Consider the following 20,549-nt stretch of genomic DNA (forward strand, 5'->3'; position numbering starts at 1 on the left):
ACATCTTTACAAAAACGCTTATTTCTAGTAACACCTTCGACAGAAGACTCTCCTATAACACACAAAAATGTATATATTTTAGGTAAACAAGATATCATTTTTTAATAAAATGAGCTACATTTCGTATTTATTTTTGAGAACAATACATGTGCACGTGGCATCTGTCTCCACAGACTAGTTGGTAAGAATGTTCGAATCTCCATTGAATACCAATCCAAAGGGGTTCCATTTTTCATGCGACTCAACTGTACACCCCTCGGTTTAACACATGCGATCAATGTCGTTACCATATTAAAGGAGAAACCCTGTGCACACGCGACTGCGTTAGAACAGATACTGAGTCAGCTAAGAATATAGGCCTTTACATGTATTCAAAATATAAAATATCAATTATGTAATACGCTATTTATCTTAATAATTAAATGCTGGAAAACCTGTGTATAATACGTTAAAAAAATTACATTGCTGTTATTTTTTTGTTCCTTTAACGATACCTATATAGTTGTTAATTTCCTGATAACTTCAACCATTTTTATATAAAAATATGTATTGTCCAGCGTGTACGACTCTGTGCAAAAATTCCCAATCGGCAACTTATCACTTGCAGATAACGTAGGATCATGTTTTAAAATGTTGCAATTTGCCTAGCTAAGCATTGTCAATGAAAACAATACTGGAAGATTATATGTACATGTATTAGATTAAATGACGCAGGTATTATTATAACATGTATACAATTTTTTTTTAAACCCGATCTTACACTCATTTGCGGGAAATCCGAATATTACTACAGCAATAAAAAAATATGTATTTATGAACGTTTGATTCAATGATGGTGAACGACAGTAATACCTCAGATTACTAAATACCACAACAATTTCAATCGAAAAACAAAAACGGCTTTTGGCATTGGTTGAGACGCTTAAAAAGACAGATGATTTAGCTATTAGTCTAGCTTGCCATCTTCTATATATTGGAAATGATTTTATTCCAACACACAGAGACAAAAAGCTAGAAAGGTTAAATCTTGTTTCGTATGAATGAAAGTGAGCAAGGAGTGTGTCCTATAGATCCATCTTGATAAGCTAAGATTTTAATATATTGGCCACTTGAAACAGACTTTTCTTCAAACCATTTTCTTTTCGGATACTTCTTATCTGGGAATTTGCACGTCACTTATCTAATGACAATTTTATTGACATAATCCAAGGGATCATGTGCGGCGGTCGCATGGCTCCCGCTGGTTTCTCCGTCACTACACGGGCCGTCAGCACCAAAGGCGGTCTCCTGCTGCATCGGGACCAGATAGCTGTCGTCTTTGACACCAGGTTCTTCGCGATGTTCGATGGGTCGCATACCAACCACACTCGCACTAGGAGCTGCTACGTAGTTGCGGTCTCCCTCCAACAGTTCTTCCAGCTCGTTGGCAACTTGGACGAAGGTGCAACGTGATTTGGGGTTGTCCTGCCAGCAACGTACCATTATGCCGTAGCTGTATCAGTCAGGAAATGTAACAAGAATCATTAGATGCTGCATGCTTGATCGTATATCAAATTGTGTTTGCATTTTTACTTGAAACCCACGACAATACACTTTCCGTTATTACTAATTACTCGAGCACATTAACCCTACATTTTTGACAAAAATGTTTGAGAATTGAGTTTCCCTTTCTTATTTGAATCCCCGAACAAAACACTCTTCACTGTTTCTCACAACCAACTAGAGAGTGTTATACCTACTTTCAATTGTGTAAAACCCCTGAGAGTAAAATAGATGCATTAAGATCCCATCACCTTTAGAAAGAATTGAGTAAAATATATAAGAATCACGCATACTTTTACAGCAGCTAAAACGACATTAAATTTGTTACATGTATTATTAAAGGTAAAGGTGAGCGCTGTTTGAACATACATTTCTGGCGGGCAGTTCTTGGGAGCATCCATGCGTTGACCACTCTTCAAGAAATCATACACATCTTGGTTGGGTATTCCTGGATACGGTTTGGCACCCTTACTGAAAATCTCCCACAGGAGCACACCATATGACCACTGTAGAAAACCAAAGAAGACAAATATCTGTCAATGTTAGAGACCATTCTAATGATGCCTGTTCAATTGAGCTACCGAACACTTGACATGAGCAAGCTGGAAAGGGTAGCAAAGATTAACGAAGATTGACCAAACTACATTGTATTTGAGTCTTTATTGAACTGTTTAATGAGATCTTGTGTCAAATTGAAATAAAAACGTTCATTACTAAGTTAACTTAGAAATCAGTTCGAGGTGGGCGTCTTAAGACGAAATACTCCAGCTAATGAGGGTCAGGCGCCTTGAAAACATACCCAATGTAAATTATCAATAAACTGACGTTTCATGACTGGACATCGAAGTTCATGTAGTTTCTCTTCGAAGGATAGTTCCACAGAACGCAAAGAGATGTGTTTTGCTTTCTTTTCCGTTAAGATCTTTATCTAAACATCATCTAACATTCCAATCAAAGATGGATTTAATTGCGTACCACGTCAGTCCTGGCGTTGTACACTCGACGTTCCATGGACTCGGGAGCCATCCATTTGATAGGCAGCTTAGCCTGGGCATCGCCGCTTGTGTAGTAATCCGATTCGTGCATGTCACGGGACAGTCCAAAATCCGCTATCTTCACCAGAAGATCACTGTTCACCCTAAAGAGGTTGTTAAACGTTGATCTTACTTTGGGGTCACATCATTTAAGAATTGCAATACCATTAATTCGAACTCTGGAGTTAATTCAATGAATGCATGTCCCTTGGTATCTCTGGTGCATTAAAATTATTTTCGATGAAACAGCTGACCGATTTCTCGTAACATTCATTTTGCTTTTACTCAAACACACATATAAAGACATGTGTAAAAGCCCCGGATGATATAGAAGAGAGGATACACTTACATGCAATTTCTGGCCGCAAGATCTCTGTGGACAAACTTGTGCTGAGCCAAGTAACTCATACCGAGTGCGGCATGTGAGGCAAACCTCATCAGCAGAGATGTCGCCAAGGTCTAAATTGAAAGTAAAAACCTCTAATGAATAAATAAATACCACACTCAGAACAAAACACATGACATACTGTTTACAAAATGGGACAGCATTTTGTTTAATAAATCTCGTGAGTGAACTATTTATTATCAAACGTAACAACATCTACCAAAATCACCATTAAGTGAGTTCCAAACTCATGCCACTCATCACCATTTCTTTTATCAAACCTTCCACTACTTATTATCGACATTGATCGCTCTTGACTACATACCTGTTTCTTCTTGACCAGATATGTCTTGAGGTCACCGTTGGCCATGAAGGGTATCACCACCAAGGGGTTTTTGTCCGCGTCAAAGGTCAACCCCAGAAGCCCCAGTACGTTGACATGGTCGAAGGTTTTCATGATCAGGCCTTCCTCCAGGAACTTCACCACATTTTTCGGGTCCGAGGTGTCTATACATGCAAAAGTAAGGCATTTATATGTGATAACTGGCACGCCCAACTTACATTTGGTCAAGCTACTACACAAAAACAGGAACTTGTATTTCAACTTATTTTCATAACCACAGAAATGCAATAACCCAGAGACACATTCAATTCAGTTCAAGATCATTTTACAACCTACAATTCGCAATTCTGAATGAAAAGACTCTTTCGGCTCTTTCATTCAAGACGCACAATGATTAATGTTGTTTAGTTCCTCTTTCTCGGTATAAGGTCATCCAACACCTCTTTTGTAACTCTAATCAGCAACAAGTATAATCAAGACCAAAATGCATACCATTCTGAAATGGGCCCTTTTTTAACCGAGGAACAACTTTTCAATGCTTTGTTTTGAATCCATGATACTGTCATAGTAAACATCTCTCACAAATGGCCGACATTCTCATCACCAACCTTGCACTGTCTTTACGGCCACAATTTGATCTTCCCCTGACGTATCGTGTAGAACAGCTTTCAGTACACGCCCAAATGCACCTGTAAAATTTATTCAAGTGTTATATACTCATCTTTGCTGATTATCTTTTGCTGGTACCGAAGAACTAGCCAGATGGCAGACCAACCGACCTACCGACCTACCGACTTACTAACAGACCCAGCGACTGGCCAAGTCTAAATAATTTCCTAAAGGTCGAAACGTGGAAATGTGTTTCAATCACGTCAATAACGGTTTGCACACACAGCCCCTTTATGTAGGCCTCTTCTTCTCAGGTATAATAACAGCTTACACTTTGAACTCATAAAGTGTTCATTGTTTCCTCGTACAAAGTCACTACCTTGTCCAAGAGTTTCCCCCAATTCCAGTTGGCTGAAGTCGATATGAATGTCGTCGGGAACGAAGCTGACCTTGTTGTTCAGGACAATGCGCTTTTGTTTTGGCTGAGCAGATTCCGACTGTTTCTGGGATCTATACCACCTGCGTCTTTTGACGTGGGAGTCAATTTCTGAGGAAAAGAGATACAATGTCGCATTAACAGTAAATAACGTAATATAGTGATAAGTTTACGAGCACGTTCAGGCTTACAAATCAACAGACAAAACAACCTTTGCATGCTACACAAGATTCACAAGTTGTCTAAAATGGTAAACACAATCTTGACAAAAGAGTTCTATATTTATTTTTGTTTTTGTGTGGAGAAATTTGTTTCATCCTGTCTACAACTTGACAATTTACAGTCAAATGAGGAGCACGCCATTTGAATTCCTTTGCCGTGTATTTTACCATCCAAAACCGGCTGCCCGTTAGCAGCCATCTTGAGAGTTTTTTTTAGAAGTAGAACATAGTTTAATACGAAGATGTGCAGCTAAGTACTGTTTAATTTTTTTCTAAACTATCATAATTATGTTTGAAAATTAGGAATTGATAAGTAGCCGGTAGACACAAGAGATGAAGGATAATTGGCTTTGAAATTTGAAAGGGTTTCGTGTTGTTTACCATTTCGCCGTCTTGCGATCAAGTGATTTTAACTTAATAATGAAAGGTTTGCGGAAACACCATGTGCGAATAATTTCTCAACTAAGAGAATGGTTCTGAAAAGAACCAGAGGTATAAACTCGACGTTCCGGTCAGTATGCTCTGACCGTCTTCAGGAGAGTGCCTAAACTCTAAGAAAGTGAATACAGAAAGTAGCAAAAGGCGAAGTCAATGAAGTGAGAAGTTTGCATCCTTTGAGGATGCCAAGTAGACAGGATCTTAGAACAATCTTGGTGCCCACTGAAGTGGAACAGTAGGGTTGCAGTGTCAGTAGAGGGAGGACCTAGGGTATAGGAGACCCATCAGTCTAAGGTGGTAGCTGAGGACCTAGGGTAAAGGAGACCCATCAGTCTGGAGAAGTGGGAGCCAGATGTCGTTGAGTTGAAACCCGATGTCTTGCGGAACTGTGTTGTGCTTGCGGATCTCGATGCGTCTAGGATGCCAGAACTGGATCGGTGCAAAGAGTTCGGCCGCATCCCAATCAACTTTGTGGTCGTTGATGTGGGAATGTTTGACATTGGCCGATTTGTCAAAATCCCCTCGCCGTCCATGTGCTCTGTGTTCCTTGAGCGGGAAGGTTCCGACCGGTTTCGCCGATGTAGACTTTGCCGCATTCATGGAATGCGGTAGACTCCCGCCTTGAAAGAGGAGTCCTGCTTTTCCTTTTGAGTATGGAGGCTGCCTTGGAGCTTGTTGCCAGATGAGTGGTACACCTTGACGCCGGCTTGTCGGAGGATGCGTTGCAGATGATGAGAAGCTGGACCTATGTAAGGAAGAGTGACTGAGGGAGATACAGTGGAAGGACCTTGGGTATAGGAGACCCGTTGGTCAGGTTTGCTGATCGTGATGCGGTTGGGTTTGTAGCCGTTCCGTTGTAGTGACGCCTGGATGTGCTTGAGTTCACGCTTGAGGTTGTCTTGGTCGCAGACCTCACAGGCTCTCTGTACTAGGGTGCGGTTGACCGATGACTTGATGCTGGGGTGATGAAACGACCGCTGGTGGAGATAGCAGTCGGTGTGGGTTGGTTTCCTGTAGACGCTATGTCCCAGGGTGCCATCCGGATTCCTGGAGTTCTTGACGTCCAGGAAAGGAATGGTGGCATGCTGTTCTTGTTCCATGGTGAAGCTGATGCTGGAGGAAGTCTTGAAGTGTGTCCGGGCCATGGGACCACAGTTTAGGCACTCACCTGAAGACGGTCAGAGCATACTGACCGGAACGTCGAGTTTATACCTCTGGTTCTTTTCAGAACCATTCTCTTAGTTGAGAAATTATTCGCACATGGTGTTTCCGCAAACCTTTCATGATTTTAACTTACAAGAGCATACTCATATAGACTGAGATGATACTCTCTCTTCACCGCAGTTTTGTGCACCTGTTTCTAGCACTTAGGAATTAAGTATTCGAGTAAACTGAAGTCATCTCTTGCCACCAGCACTTACCGAGATGAATCGCCACTATCCTGCCCAATAGTCTTCGGTCGTGCGTGCGCTTCCTTTGCAACTGTTTGCAATACACGAAGGTAGCAGCGAGCAGTATCGCCATGGAGAGTGGAATGACCAAACTCGGTACAAGTATAGCGACAAGTGGCACCGTACTGGGATAGACCAAATAGCCCAACCTCGATTGTAGGTTATTGTGGCGAACCTATGGAATAACACAAATAAAATAATAAACGATTCAACACAGACTTGAATAAACGATTCAACACAACTGACATAGACTTAACCAATTTGTTAATATCGACGGTATAATAATCACTTGAAGTTTGAAGAAACAATCAACAATGACAAAGTAGTGTAATTACGTTTTGGGGAGAACTGGCCGAATGTTGGGTGTTTTTGAACCTTTCGGATTGAGTATAACAGATGTTCAATCCATCTGAGGAACAATGTTTAAACCTAGCTTAATAATATCCAATCCTAGATGAGCCGGTTTTCGTGGTCATTTTACAGCCAGAGGGGTCTTCTCTTCAGATTTCGGGAGTGTAACGACCGAATATTATGAAATTCTTTGACCGGAGAAATGCTGATTCCAATTTTCTAATTGGTTTACTATTCATAATGTCGAAACAATTGAACAAACACTGAGAAAGAACTTCACGTTTACAAGGTTGTACTTAAAATTTTGTTGAAAAGCTTCAGAAAAACTTCATTTCTTTGAGATGTTTTTAAGGATAATATCAAATTAGCACAATAAAAACTTACCCGCAAGTCTGTAAGGGCGGACAGTGGCCGATCTATACGGGGAGGGTAAGGGGATAAACCTCCCCCTTGGGGCCGCACAAGAAGGAAAAATGTCGAAAGAAAAGAACAATTGACAGCTACCCCCCCCCCCCCCCCCCAATTCAAAAATGGATCTGTCCCTTACTTACCCATACCACAGGCAGACCTTTCCCGGTATCTTTTCCCATGTAGTCACCGGCTGCCGGTGCCTCCTCGGGCAATTCACATACGAGTGCTGAATCAGCGATCAGGCTAACGGGACAGCGCTCTACGCCGATCGTCACGATGATTTCTCCCTCTGTGATGGCGCTGTCAATCCGCTCGCCCTGTCAAAGCATCCACAGGTAATTTAAGTTCAATTGTTTTAAAGGGAATTTATTTGTATCTGCATTGGTATATTTTGGAAGAGTTTAGTCTTTTCGGTTGTGACAATTAATGCTCAACACTTTTATTTATTTCTAAATACGAAGGTCATATGGCTGTATCACACGTAAGAATTTCTGTCGTTTTTCATGTACATGTACTTCTACACACCGTGTGAGGACTGAGGTAAAAAAAAACCTTAACTTTTATTTCACATCACATTTACATTTGCGCTTTGCAATGACTGATCTGAGCTAATGAAGTTTTGTAACTCAGCAAGAGTTACCAAGATAGGCCTATTGTATTTTTTGGAAGATCCACGTGATTCAGGAGGAAGAGATATCAACTTGAATGTATCTTTAGTCACATATGAGAGGTGTTTCACTTTACAAAGCACTGTATAAGTGTGCTTCGTGCACGTTTACCGACAGGCCCCATATCTTTATACAGATAGAAAAAGCAATAAAAGGATAGGCGCATAGAATAAGACACGCGTATACCAACCATGATTGTCAAGGTTTCTCCTTCTTTGTCCTTCATACCACCTTTAAATTTGTTATACATTGGATCCTCAAAGTACTCCAAGTTGGCATCGTTATCCTGAGACCATGTTAACAGTTGAGTGACCCCATCCATGATGAAGCCAAAGGTCAAGTTTTTATTGCTCGTGTCGAGGTCTGTTATGTTAGGAGACGGGCACCGCATCTCTGTTGCAGATTCACCTTGACATTCCTGCAAAATAAAGACCCACATCAGTCAGTTGACAATTCAGTTGACAATTGCACCTCTCTTTGTTCCTACTTCAAAACAGAAATGTGTTTAATGATGTAATGGCTGTCATTCTTTACTAGTACCCTTATTGCAATGTTCACATTTAAAGTGGTCGTTTGCAGTAACTTAGCAAAATAGAAGTTTTAAATGTTTTCCAATTATAGGCCTATATGTTGGAAGAATGGAGCAAGTAGATATAATAAGGGAGGTTGAGCAAGGATAGGGCAGATATATAATCTTTTATACGGATAATAAGTATAACACATTTCTCACCTCATTTGCATTAGTGACAACGATTTGACGGTTTCTACTTGTGTTTAGAAAAGTGCCAGTAACCGTCAACATTCGACCACCCCTGACAATTAAAATACCGATAGCAAATACTGAAAATATATTCTATACACTGAAAGATATGGGCTGGTGTAACATCACTCTAAACAATTTAGAAATGCAAGAACATGTTCACTTCAAGATATTTGAGCAAATGACATTTGGAAGTTTAGAATAAAGCAAAACATTTCACTGTAGTCTTCAGTAATAAAAAGATTTGTATTAGTCTGCTTCTTAAAACAAGCTAGCATAAATTTGACTGGGAGCTTGCTTTTTTGACAACTTCTACCTAACAACAGAAACATAACATTTCAATAATACCAAGACCAAAATTCCCCTATTGCCCTCATTTTGTTGTTAGAGTTTAAAAAATTTAAAACACCGAAAGTATCTTTTGACAATACAGGCTGTAACAGTAAAGATACAAATTAATGTGGATGTTACAAATTGAAGTATATAGCCCATGGTAAAACATATGAAGACATAAAATCATGTAGACTCACGAAACGATGCTTTTCAGAGGAGACACCTCAGTAATGGTTGGATTCTCAGTGTACGTGTACATATCTGATGAGGTTCTCATGGCCCCATCGAAGGAGACTTTCACAACATCTTTATATCCAACCTGGCCAGCAGTGGTTGTGCATTCTAGCATGGATTCAACTGGTTGGCTGAATAATTTGGGAAAGAAGGAGCAGAGGCCAAAAGACAGAGGCCATGTTTACTAAAATCTAGTGTTAGACCCTTTCTGAAGAAAGGAAAAAGCGAAATTCATCTATGTGAATAATGGTCCTTGTCACTGTATGGAATTCCTCAAGGTAAATGAAAATTTGACGGTTTTGTTGTAATTCTTCACGAAAGTATTAAGTCTATTTTTAAATAAAATCATGGAAAAATAAAACGTACTACTTTTACATAAATTAATTGAAATATATTTTTTTTAATTCACAACAACGAAATACTTATACAGTGTCGTGAACTTGGGGAATATGAATTATGATAATTGAAGGAACTGATTATTTGAAGCCACTGATAATAGCAATGTTGACGAGATCCCTCTTTTTCCTGAATTAATCATAATTCCACTTCTTAATTGTATTGTTTCCAACGAATGCTACAAGTCATATCATTCCAGAGTTAACTCAGGGGGAAAATTAGATTTTTCTTTATAGCGATTTGTAGGTAAAGTTACACAATACCCTGTTATCATGCAAGGACGGTCGCCGATGAACGCTTCAATATCGCGTCCCGTGTTGAGAGCAGTGCCATTCACACTTAATACCGTCCCACCGGCTTCTGGGCCGAGGCGGGGGTGAAATACTGTAATCCGTGGGTTCTGCAGTATCAAACAGTATATAACATATAACAGTAGACATAAACTTTTTTCCTGGACGCTTGTTCCAATGTTAGGCAGATTCCTAAGGGGTCAACTCAGTGTAAAGAAAACGGATGCAGGACGTGACTTACTGTGAAGCTAAAGACCGTTCCTGAGCTGTACTGCATTGTACCATCTGCACCCGTGACTGTCAAAGTAACCAACTCGGCTCCTACACTCTCTGCTCTCGTTCTGCAGCTGACACTGAAACGTAAAATGATATGTGAATTTGAAATATAAGGAGGTTGAGCAAAACTCCTTAACTTCATCGACTCTGGAAAATAATAACATTAACATGTTAAGCACAAAATGTATACTTTTAAGATTTGACAATGTTCAACAACATGGCACACATTCTGATGTTGACTAGATTTTGAATTGAAAATTCTGTAGGGACAAAAATACAATAATTTGATTAGAAATTCGAATAATTTTTAAGCAGGGCATACCGACATTGCCTCCAAATATAGAGAAAAAACGTATTATTACTGACAGAGAGCAATATATAGATAAAATTGTTCAATAGAAAGACTTTAAAAATGTGAACAAAAAGACGAAAATTTTAATAGCTGAATATAGTTCAAAGCTTGAATAAAAAGTACAAGGTAATGTCCTTGCATGAAGTACGATTTGACCCTATACCTTGCTCCAATTTGGTAGTCTGAGTTTAATCCAGCCAGATCACAGGGCCGATTGCCAACCATCACACTCACAACATCCTTAAATCTCCGACCGATATCAGTTCCCATCACATCTATGACTGTGTTGCCTTCAATGGGCCCAGTCAAGGGAAATACCTAACGCGTGATTTGGAAACAATAATACCATAACGCACAAACGCAAGTACATGTATCATGAAACAATGTATTTCAATACAACACATTTTTAGTAAATGCTCTTGAGAGACAGATTGTTCAGCTTGGTGGCTCATATGCAGTCATCCATATAAGCATACTTTATCATTATGATAGGTCCAACACCTTTGCTTATGCAATCATAACAATTTTTCCATCGTGCACATAACAAAATTTTCCTCTTTGTCTTTCTGTCACAAAGGCAGGCAGGTCAAATGGATACAAGGTGTTCCTCATTTGGAGGCATTAATCTTTGATACTTTGTGATAACTATGTATAATTACAAACATGTTGACAAATAGCCTCACCTGGAATATTTAAGCGAATAATATTCAACTGGAGAGTTGTATAACGTACCTCACTCAGAACTGGATCAGGGCAGTTCAATCCGTTATCCAAAGTCACCCTATTTTCACTGCAAATTTCATTCAGTTTGCAAACACCAGACTCGCTCGGCATGGCACCACACCAAACACATTTGAGCGCTGGGCGGGCTGTAACACAACGGCTGCAGTCTGGCTTCTGGACCTCACACTTGTACAATGTTACTATTTGATATGAGCAGAATACAAGATAATCTCATGTCTTTCAACTCAATATTTTAAAGAACAACCTCCAACCGAAAAGTGTTATAACAAACGATGAAAAGCATATGAAAAGTATATTTTTAAAACGCGATATACACATTTAAAAAAAAAAAAGTAAAAAGTTCGCACGGTTCTGAACTTTAAAGAATATTAAACAAACATCATTTTCGTGTGATTGTGTTCTTAAATTCGATACTGAATTCGGGCAGCCAGGAGTGGGTGTGATTCTAAAAGGTAACAAAAGGACTTTTATCACGTTTTGGGGATAAAGTCTTCATACCTAACCATTTTAGACTGACTGACTCCTTAATCAGTCCTTATTCCTTACCGTCAAATCCATGTATGTCATCTAGGATGTGCGCAAAACCGTTTGTGTCAGACCATAAAACAGACAGTCTCACTTCCAGCTCTGGTTCATCATTGGAGAGGTATGTGTACTGTTAAAGGCAAGCATGCAAACAACGTTACCTTTTAATACCTGAAGATACCTGAAGCTAAAAACAACAACATTGTGTCCGGCCAATATACAAAATAAGTGAGGACTTTCATTCTTATTAAAAAAAACTTTAGCAATCCAAGGCAAAAAAAGTTGGATTTTAACTTACAGCCTTAGCTTGGCATGTGATCCTAATTCCATTGCGTTCTGCATTAACAACCTGTGGCGATCCCTCAACATCTAAGCTGCACTGATAGCTAGAAATCTGCACAAGGAAAACAAAGGGTGTAACGACCAATGTATTTTTTGCAAGGTTAAGTGAGTCAGGAAAGAGAATTACAAACTCAGATTTACTTTGCAGTATTTCCTTTCATGGACTCGGTAAAAGGTCTTTTGAAGTAAACAGCTTTATTTGAAAGTTCAATACTTGACAATGCGATGCAATGTTTATATTGCATGCCATCAAATGGTAATTCAAGAACAGCTTATCATTCAAATATTAACCTCTTTCTAAGCACACGCAATGTTAATGCTTATGATATTATATATATGGTGCATAAAGCATTTGCAACTGCACCGACTACACTGGCCTCAAGTTTACATAGGCGGTCCTAAAAGTATAGTTATTATACAGCTAATGATAACTTTGCAATTCGCTTTGCATTTAATTCATTTAATTTAATGTCATAAAGAAGGTCAGATATCTAGAACAATAGCATTTAGCAAACTATATCGGACAGTAATCCAAGAGGAATTGTATTTTCTTCTCGGGGATAAATTAAGCAAGGTTGCAAGGTTGGTATGAAAAATGACACTCTCAGGCATTGACAAGGGACTTTTCTGATAGACGGGGGTTATCAGATTACAGATTGTCATTGTGTTTGTTGTGGGGGTTTTTCCAGACATTAATAAACAAACCCCAGCTTCTGGCAGGTTTGTAGTAATGACAGTGATGTTCCTCATAATGGTATTAGGAAGCAGAACTTCAGCAGTCTGGTTCAGCAGCTGAGGGCAAAACTCAGGTCCTTTGACTGCAGAGGCGGTTGGATTCTGTGGATAAACGCCAACAAACAACAAAGTATATGTCATTGCCTCCCCAAAATGCACATTTGAAACTTATGATCAACTGACATCCGATAGGAATGGGCTAATTTCCAAAGTACTTCTATGGGTGCTTAATGGGAGGCCATATCCATTACAATAATCGGTGCCATTTTCATTAAGTAATGCGCAAAATAAGTATTTTACTGAAAAGTCAACCTAACTATAGGACTCTATACAATCAAGATATTTCAGTACAATAATACTTTTTAAACAATTCAAAATATGTCTTGGTTTGGCTCGTATATTCTTGTTCTCACGTTATTTCCAGTAATGATGATTTCATTAGCACGTGTGCATGTGGAGCTATCATGAGTACATCTGTTCTCAAACACGCACCAATCGCAGGCCCAGCGACTACCAACACAGGATACACATCTACGTAAACAACCAAAGGGAATTGCGTATATTCAAAGATAAAACAAATATCATCAGGCAGACGTTCTAGGGGAAAAAAAACATGCATTTGAACAACCTAAAGGAAAAGACATTGAATTTCAAATACAACTAATTAATAGGGTATATAAGCTCGAATACTCACGAAGTGTGAGTTGAACACTCATAGAAGTAGAAGTCGGTGTCTATGAATTGAACTGAAGTTTCAGATGAATTAACACTCAAATCTACTCTTACTGCATCATCTAAGCAATAAATGAGAACAAATCTCTGCATTAATTAGTTGAAACAGACAATTACAAATATATTTATTGTGGGTACCAAATGCAGAAATCATTTTCATGCTGACAGGAAGCAAGTCGGTGTACCATATTTTACTGCCTATGAACACATTCTCTAAGTTGATATCCTTATGATTAGCCCAATAATGCGATTGAATGAAAAACACGCTTGTTCACAAACATCATTTCATTCTAGTTTGGACAAGAAGGAAACTACACGTCGACTTTTTGAATGTTTACTCTGTAAATTTTTGCCCTGAATAAATTCATATGGGTGTCTCTTATTGCACTTGCCTCCTTGTGGAATGGTAGGTATCCCATCACTAGGAGGTGACGTACACTCTAGTACTTCACCATTCTTCGTAGCTGGAGATTCGAATGACCCGAAATAACATTCATAACTCTGGCCTGTCCCTAGATCAGGTAACTGCTGCACAGTCAGGGTGATCTAAAAGTGAAAGTAAAAAATATATATTAAATACTAATATTTATTTCATTAATATTCAATGACTCCAATAGTTAGCTCCATTAGTCAGGGATACTGTAAACAAAGTTAAAATAAATTTGGTGAGCTCCAAATACCTGAGAATGAGTGACAGGTATAGTACATGAAGCACAACATTCTGAATCATTCCGACGCATGGTGACATTTTACAGTTGTTGACTGATGTGATGTGGGATATGACGTTTTGAGCACCCTCGGGGACGCATAGCACCCTCGGCTTCTCCTCGGGCGCTATGCGTCCCTCATGTCCCACATCACATCAGTCAACAACTGTTTTGTCATACCTCTGTCTTGATGATGTGTTTTGCTTTTTTTAAGGGAAATTAAGGGTGGCAAACTGAAGGAATCTTAGAAAAAATTTCTTTCAACATATATAGATGTAGGGGCATTAAAACAAGCTTAAATTCAGGGAAATTTGGGGTAAAGGTTTTAAAAGTTTAATAAAAAAAAATCTTCTGTCCAGTTCTTTCACAGGAAGTGTCTCGAAACGAGTGTCCCTGCCCGTTTCTTCGCAGAATTCTCGTACAACGCGGACTGCGTAGTCGGTACAACGTTTGGTGTTTGATGAGTCTTGTTCAAAAGCTAAATCTTTTATTTGTTGTTTGTAGCGGCTCAAAAAACCTTTTTGGGGCGGAGAATCTGTGCCTCCGATGAGGCTGATGAGGATCGTATACGAAAAAAACTAACTGTGTCAGCTCTGCATTTCCGAAGTTCTGAAGGCCTATAGGCACCGTTACTAGAGTCAGTCAAAACGTAAACATAATCTTAATGCCGCTCGTCGCTGGCCGCCAAATTAAAGTAAATATCGTCTGCAAATGCACTGCTCCCTCACTGCTATACATTATATTGTAGAACGTGAAAGTACTGCGGGGTACCAGTGAGTACAAGTATAGTCTGGTTTAAACGCGGCCCGCGCATAATGGTTTGGACTGTGGGGCGGGGACTAGTCTACATGCATGTGATATCACAATGTGATATACAACGGGAGTGTGCCATGCATATTTATCGCCCGGTCAGGTGATCGTCCTGGGCCAAAGAAAATACAGTATAAAGACACAGGTATGACAAATTTTCTTAGAGAGTCACAAATTTCAAAGCATAAAAAAGATTTTTGACATCAAATAAACAGGTCTCTGTACAAAGCCAAAATTTCATTAAGAATACAGAAAAATCAATACAAAATTTACTCATCACAATTAAGGAGGCACAATAATTAAGCCTGATATGATTGAACAATAGGCGTCGCTTGAACTATACATGTTTAGGCGTCGCATTGACAAAAAATATTTCCGCGTACCTATAGGCCTATCTGGATATGTCCATAACAAATCTGCACTTTGAAGAAAGTGTTTATTTTTAAAGTATGTTTCAATTTTGTTCGTATGAAGATGTGAGTAAGATGTAATCTCAATACATCTGGCTCTAGCTCACCTGTTGCTCAGTGACTGTTATTGGTAGGTTATCATAGGGCGCTACATCGGTAATATTAATGCACTGAGCAGCATTGTAGGCCAACCATCGAGTAGATACATCAGGTGATGGACAGTCGGAATATCTCGTACATCTAAGACAGAATTCAATGTTTTCATATGATCAGGAAAGCGAAAACCAAAACGGAAGAGAATGAAATGCTTTACTTTCTAGATTTCATTGAGAAACATTGTTTCTTTCACGTACACATAACATCTGACAACCATGCAATGAATAGGCTCCTTGAACTGTATTAATCATATACAGTGTAAATAAAAATGAAGTTCTTTCACTGACACAATCAACTAGACTGACCAGCTGTGGGAACTCTCCTAATAAATTACTTCCATTCCAGAGTGCACAACTTATATTTGTTTACCGCATCAAATCTAATTGTTGCACCCCGTCTGAGTGGTGATAGACTACCGTTCTTACACCCCTCAACTCACTCAAACATTTTGGAGACATCCCGTATGACTTACCTTCGTTGCAAAGTGCACCATCCACAATATGGGTCTCCATCATTCCCTGCATCAGTCCCAAAACACGTTTCGCATGTAGTGTATTGGCCACAGTTCTCCATACGAAGCTTCACCAACTAAAGTGTAAAACATATTGTACCTTTTTATTACAATCTTAATGTTGAGAAAAAAAGTATTGATTTCATCATCAGGAAACTTGGTTTTTTTTCTTAAAATCTTGAATCTGGTTTTTAGTTTACGAAGCAAAGGAACAATGTTTATTGAGTGCATTTGGCCAAATTTGCTATGCTTTTCGTTGTTATAAATAATACTCAAAGCACCGAATGGTTTCTGTGGCTTTTCATAAATGACTGGAAATCTGGTTACTGTTAAAAAAAACACATTTGCTTGTCAGCTTAGCTTTTGACTTTTCTGTTGACAAATCTGTCAACTTTTCTGCTAATGCGAAGCCCACGGGGGACGCTAAATCAAGCAGAGAGAGTTATTATTCAGTTAAAAGCATTCCTCCTCGGCAGGTTAGGTATGCGCTTACCTTTTGTTCCGTCAAGAGAAACAGTATACGTGTTGTGTCATTAACCTTGACATCTGGCAGAACTGGACTGGTATCAACGCTAATGCGTTCATAAAGTCGGCTGGTAGTGTTACTTTCCACATGAACCTAATGACAAGATGCATAATTATATGACACATAATGGACTTAAACAATCTGTTTACACCGACACTGTACATAGAGAGATAAGAAGTTTTGACATGGACATGGTCAACCCGGCATGCACTGCTTGCCTTGAGTGTTTGTTCATGCTTGCCAATTTATTAAGAGAAACCAAAATTAGCTAATTGTTTCTCATTTTAAAAAAAATCAATGCGTCGTGATAGTTACCAAAGTCTCCAGTGCAAGGGGTGTGGACAAAATGGTTTGAAATAAAACTGTTGCTACACATTGCGATTTAGGCTCTACGACAACTTCAGCCACACATTTAAATCGATTAGGGATAATTTACCTTGAGTAGATCTCCACTCGATGTCCCGATTAAAGCGATGGTGTGGTTGACTTCTATTGTGGTTATTATGGATGACATGAGACTACCAGGCAGCTCTAGAATTGCCGTGGATGGAACGGGGGCTATGCCCTTTGCGTACTTGAATAGTGGCGTATTATTATCACTGGTCGTGGGTGTGCAGAGATAGCGATCCAGAATGTCGATCTATAACGAAAGTAGAAAGAAGAAACATGATTAAAACAGTTTAAGCAATATCGTGGTTCGGCAGTGGTCGTTATCAAGACACATGAATCCAGGAAGTTTAAGGAGAGTCGTTGATGAAACGAGAATTTCAATTCAATTTAATTTAAGGGGTTTTATTATCGATTCGTCGCAGCCCAAAGGCTGAATTGTGGACGATATACAATGAAGTACAAATATAACAAAACATTTGAATTACTTCATACAAAAAAATGAATCGTCATAACAAATTAATAGCTATCAATTAGGAATAAAATGAATAACATGTCAAATAAAAACGCAATATAAGGACACACATAAAGGATATATATTTTTATCTTCAAAGTTAACAATAGAGCAACATTCTTGCTGATGAAATTACGGTTGTTAATAAAATAGCCTAAGCTCAATTAAAAAATAGAAATTTCGATTTCTATGTTATAACAAATTATCATACCCAAATTCACGCGTTACCAATCCTATATCAGAAAAAAAGTATGAGCGCTTTAGCGTGTTTATGCAACCACACTGATGCATCAGCGAGGGGACTACAAAGAAAGCTGCCTTGTTTTTACCATCATATGGTTCAATTACCTATAGTTTGCACCATTATTGCAGAAAAACACAGTTTGAACCGTTCAGCCTTGGACAGAGGGCTTGGCTTTACACGACAGGTTTGCTATGCATTTTGGGGGCATTTTAGGGCCTAAACAGAGTAATGTGACCGGCCAGACTTAAATTCCTGTAATTATGCTGCCAGGTCCCGTCTGTAAAATGTTTCTTTGTCGATGTCTTATATTTTTAACATAAACGAGCGATGCGAAAGTGGCGATGAAACATTTTTATTGGCAGTGATGAATTTAATATTCCTTCATCGAAACATTTATTAATATTTATGAGATTACCTAGTATGTACATGTACAGTAATTTTATTACAGCTACTGCTTGTGGTTTTGGTGGTTCCCGATGGTCACAAATAGAGAAGCCTTCTCGAGTAGACCAGTGTATCCTACAACCAGCATCCATAACATTTGGGTACGTGTATAGAACATTATTGCTTGAAATGTGCCTGAGAAATTGGAGATTTGGAGATTAATGTTTTGTAAAATTATTGCCTAGCAAGTGCTTATGGAGATTATATCTCCTTGATTAAATTTCCACGCCTTTAATATTTTTTTGCCCCTCTTAAGAAATGTATTTGCAAATTCGCACCAGAAACATTTCTATGGAACAAATAAATGGAAATTGAGGTGTATAAAACCGCTAATGCAATTTCTCATGATGAGAGATAACCAAGGATAAGGAGAGATGGTTATTTAAAATAATTAAATAACTGAAAAATTGGATTCGTAGTCATTGTATATTTGAAATTAAATTAATTTCCATTCTTCTGTTTTTTGTTATTGCAGACTGCTGAAGAGTGACTGTCGGTTTTTTCCGTTTTGTAGTAATACAATTTTGATCATTTAAGTGGAATTATATCCCTGTGTCACTTTCAAATCTTCTGCGTAACCTTCCCAGCTCGGTTACAGTAACATACATCATGAGCAGAATAGCAATGGCTAAGAAGCACTCACTGGACCTGGTCCCCATATGGAAAGATATAGGCGTCGATACATTATTTTGTCAAAATGTTACATTTTACATTATTTTGCAGTTTTTCCTCTTCGCTATTCTACATTCACTCATTGTCGTGAAAAAGCAGCATATTTTGCACGTTTAGTGCTTAATTGTTTTACAACTACTAAGACGACTCTGGACGATTTTATTTTAGGTTAGGCAACCTGTGCATTTGCGTTGGGTTGAGTTGAGTGGGGTTGGATTTACGCCACAAAAGTACAGGTAATCCGCCTTTTGATTCGTAGACGTGCAATGTATAGATGCATACGTTTTGCTCTTCAAAAAGTGGATTTTGTTTAGTTTGTATATTTTTTTCGGATTTTATCATTTTGGACACAAATAACCCGCTCTGCGAGAGCCGAATTGTTGTCTACTAGCAGCCAATAATTTAAAATTTGTGAAGAAATAATTCAATGTCTCAGTTTATTGCTAAAAAAACCCCCGAAATTGAAGAAAAAAAACCTGTTAGAGGTGTAACTCGAAAACAGCACGGGGAATTCATCTTTGAATCTTATTAGAGAAATGGCAGGATCTTTCTTAATATGCTTCTGTACTCACCCCGATCGTACTGCAAAAAGAGTCCTGCAAATAGTCAACAGAGTACGTATTTCCATCCTGAATACATCCCCGCACTGCTTCTCTGAAGGCAGCCAAGATATCCGTCATCCTGTACACACACAATGCTGAGTGATCGATGGGCACATCACTGGTACCCGGAGCTCCTTGGTTCTTGGCAAACACAGCATACAGCACCTGCTCGTCTGCAGTGAGACCGAATGATGCCGCTAGATCAGGTCCTGCTGGTCCAAAGTGAGCTGCTTGCACCAAGCTGTACACACTGCCATCGGATCCACTGCACTGTAGGGTAATTTCTGTGTAAGCGTCGATGTCTGCATGGCTGTGACAGACTCTGCTCATCTTAGAAACAAACGGGGCAGAATTCAAATCTTCTTTCTGATAGGAGACGAAGTAGGTGAATTCACTGTGGGCAAACGATCTAACATATTTTATCTTGTAATTGGCAAGTATGGCATCCCTATTTAAGATAGCACTGTCCTCATTCGGTGCTGGTAAAGAGGGGTACCCTTCGAGATTTCTTCTTGTTATTGCTGGAAAGTTTCCCGAATTATCAATGTTTTTCCCACTATATGTAACAGCCACATAAAGCATTTCTTGTCCACTTCTTCCTGGAGCAATCAGACTAACAGTAGGTGCGTCCTCAAACCCAGCAACGTAGGGAACCGACTCCATCATCACGTTCCTAATATCCTGCAACTGCCGTAACTGACAAACACCCTCATACACACCACCACAGGTTATCAAACTGTTTGGCCGGGTACTGTCAACTACCAGTATCTTGTTGTAGTTATTTGTAAGGTGACAGGGCATCATACTATCTGGCCTGCTGTCATCACAGGTTGAAACATTCTGTATCTCTGCCAAACTACTGTTCAACCTGTACAACCAATTGACAGCTCCCACATACACATCGCCATGGTCACTCAAGGCAAAATGATTGAACTTTGATGCACGTCTTTGGAGTTCA

At 39.1% G+C, this 20,549-nt stretch overlaps 1 protein-coding gene across 1 annotated transcript; it reads right to left on the minus strand.

Moving 5' to 3' along the window:
• Window positions 1–1,163: 1,163 nt before the first annotated feature.
• On the minus strand, window positions 1,164–19,979 carry LOC119736876 (plexin-B1-like). Its single transcript, XM_038210886.1, has 27 exons — window positions 19,562–19,979; window positions 17,165–17,368; window positions 16,696–16,821; window positions 16,164–16,279; window positions 15,643–15,775; window positions 14,001–14,154; window positions 13,571–13,670; window positions 13,290–13,407; window positions 12,847–12,978; window positions 12,098–12,193; window positions 11,821–11,929; window positions 11,263–11,453; window positions 10,694–10,848; window positions 10,144–10,255; window positions 9,876–10,012; window positions 9,180–9,347; window positions 8,620–8,701; window positions 8,080–8,307; window positions 7,362–7,538; window positions 6,430–6,634; window positions 4,293–4,460; window positions 3,913–3,993; window positions 3,287–3,468; window positions 2,926–3,035; window positions 2,518–2,680; window positions 1,912–2,048; window positions 1,164–1,492 (listed from the first exon to the last, which is right to left on the minus strand). The coding sequence occupies exons 1-27, from the start codon at window positions 19,919–19,921 to the stop codon at window positions 1,177–1,179; spliced, it is 4,260 nt and encodes a 1,419-aa protein (XP_038066814.1). The 5' UTR covers window positions 19,922–19,979; the 3' UTR covers window positions 1,164–1,176.
• Between the last annotated feature and the right edge of the window lie 570 nt (window positions 19,980–20,549).

The sequence above is a fragment of the Patiria miniata genome, unplaced genomic scaffold (genome assembly GCF_015706575.1).
Source record: "Patiria miniata isolate m_02_andy unplaced genomic scaffold, ASM1570657v1 HiC_scaffold_3, whole genome shotgun sequence".
Taxonomy (NCBI): Eukaryota; Metazoa; Echinodermata; class Asteroidea; order Valvatida; family Asterinidae; genus Patiria; species Patiria miniata.

Bases quoted from the DNA above. Each gene is read 5' to 3' on its own strand.
- LOC119736876 (XM_038210886.1), bottom strand. From the start codon at position 19,921: ATGAGCAGAGTCTGTCACAGCCATGCAGACATCGACGCTTACACAGAA. The intron at 16,822-17,164 runs GTAAATTATCCC...TCTTGTCATTAG, and splicing joins CGAGTGGAGATCTACTCAAG to GTTCATGTGGAAAGTAACAC. The intron at 10,256-10,693 runs GTATAGGGTCAA...TTTACGTTTCAG, and splicing joins GACTACCAAATTGGAGCAAG to TGTCAGCTGCAGAACGAGAG.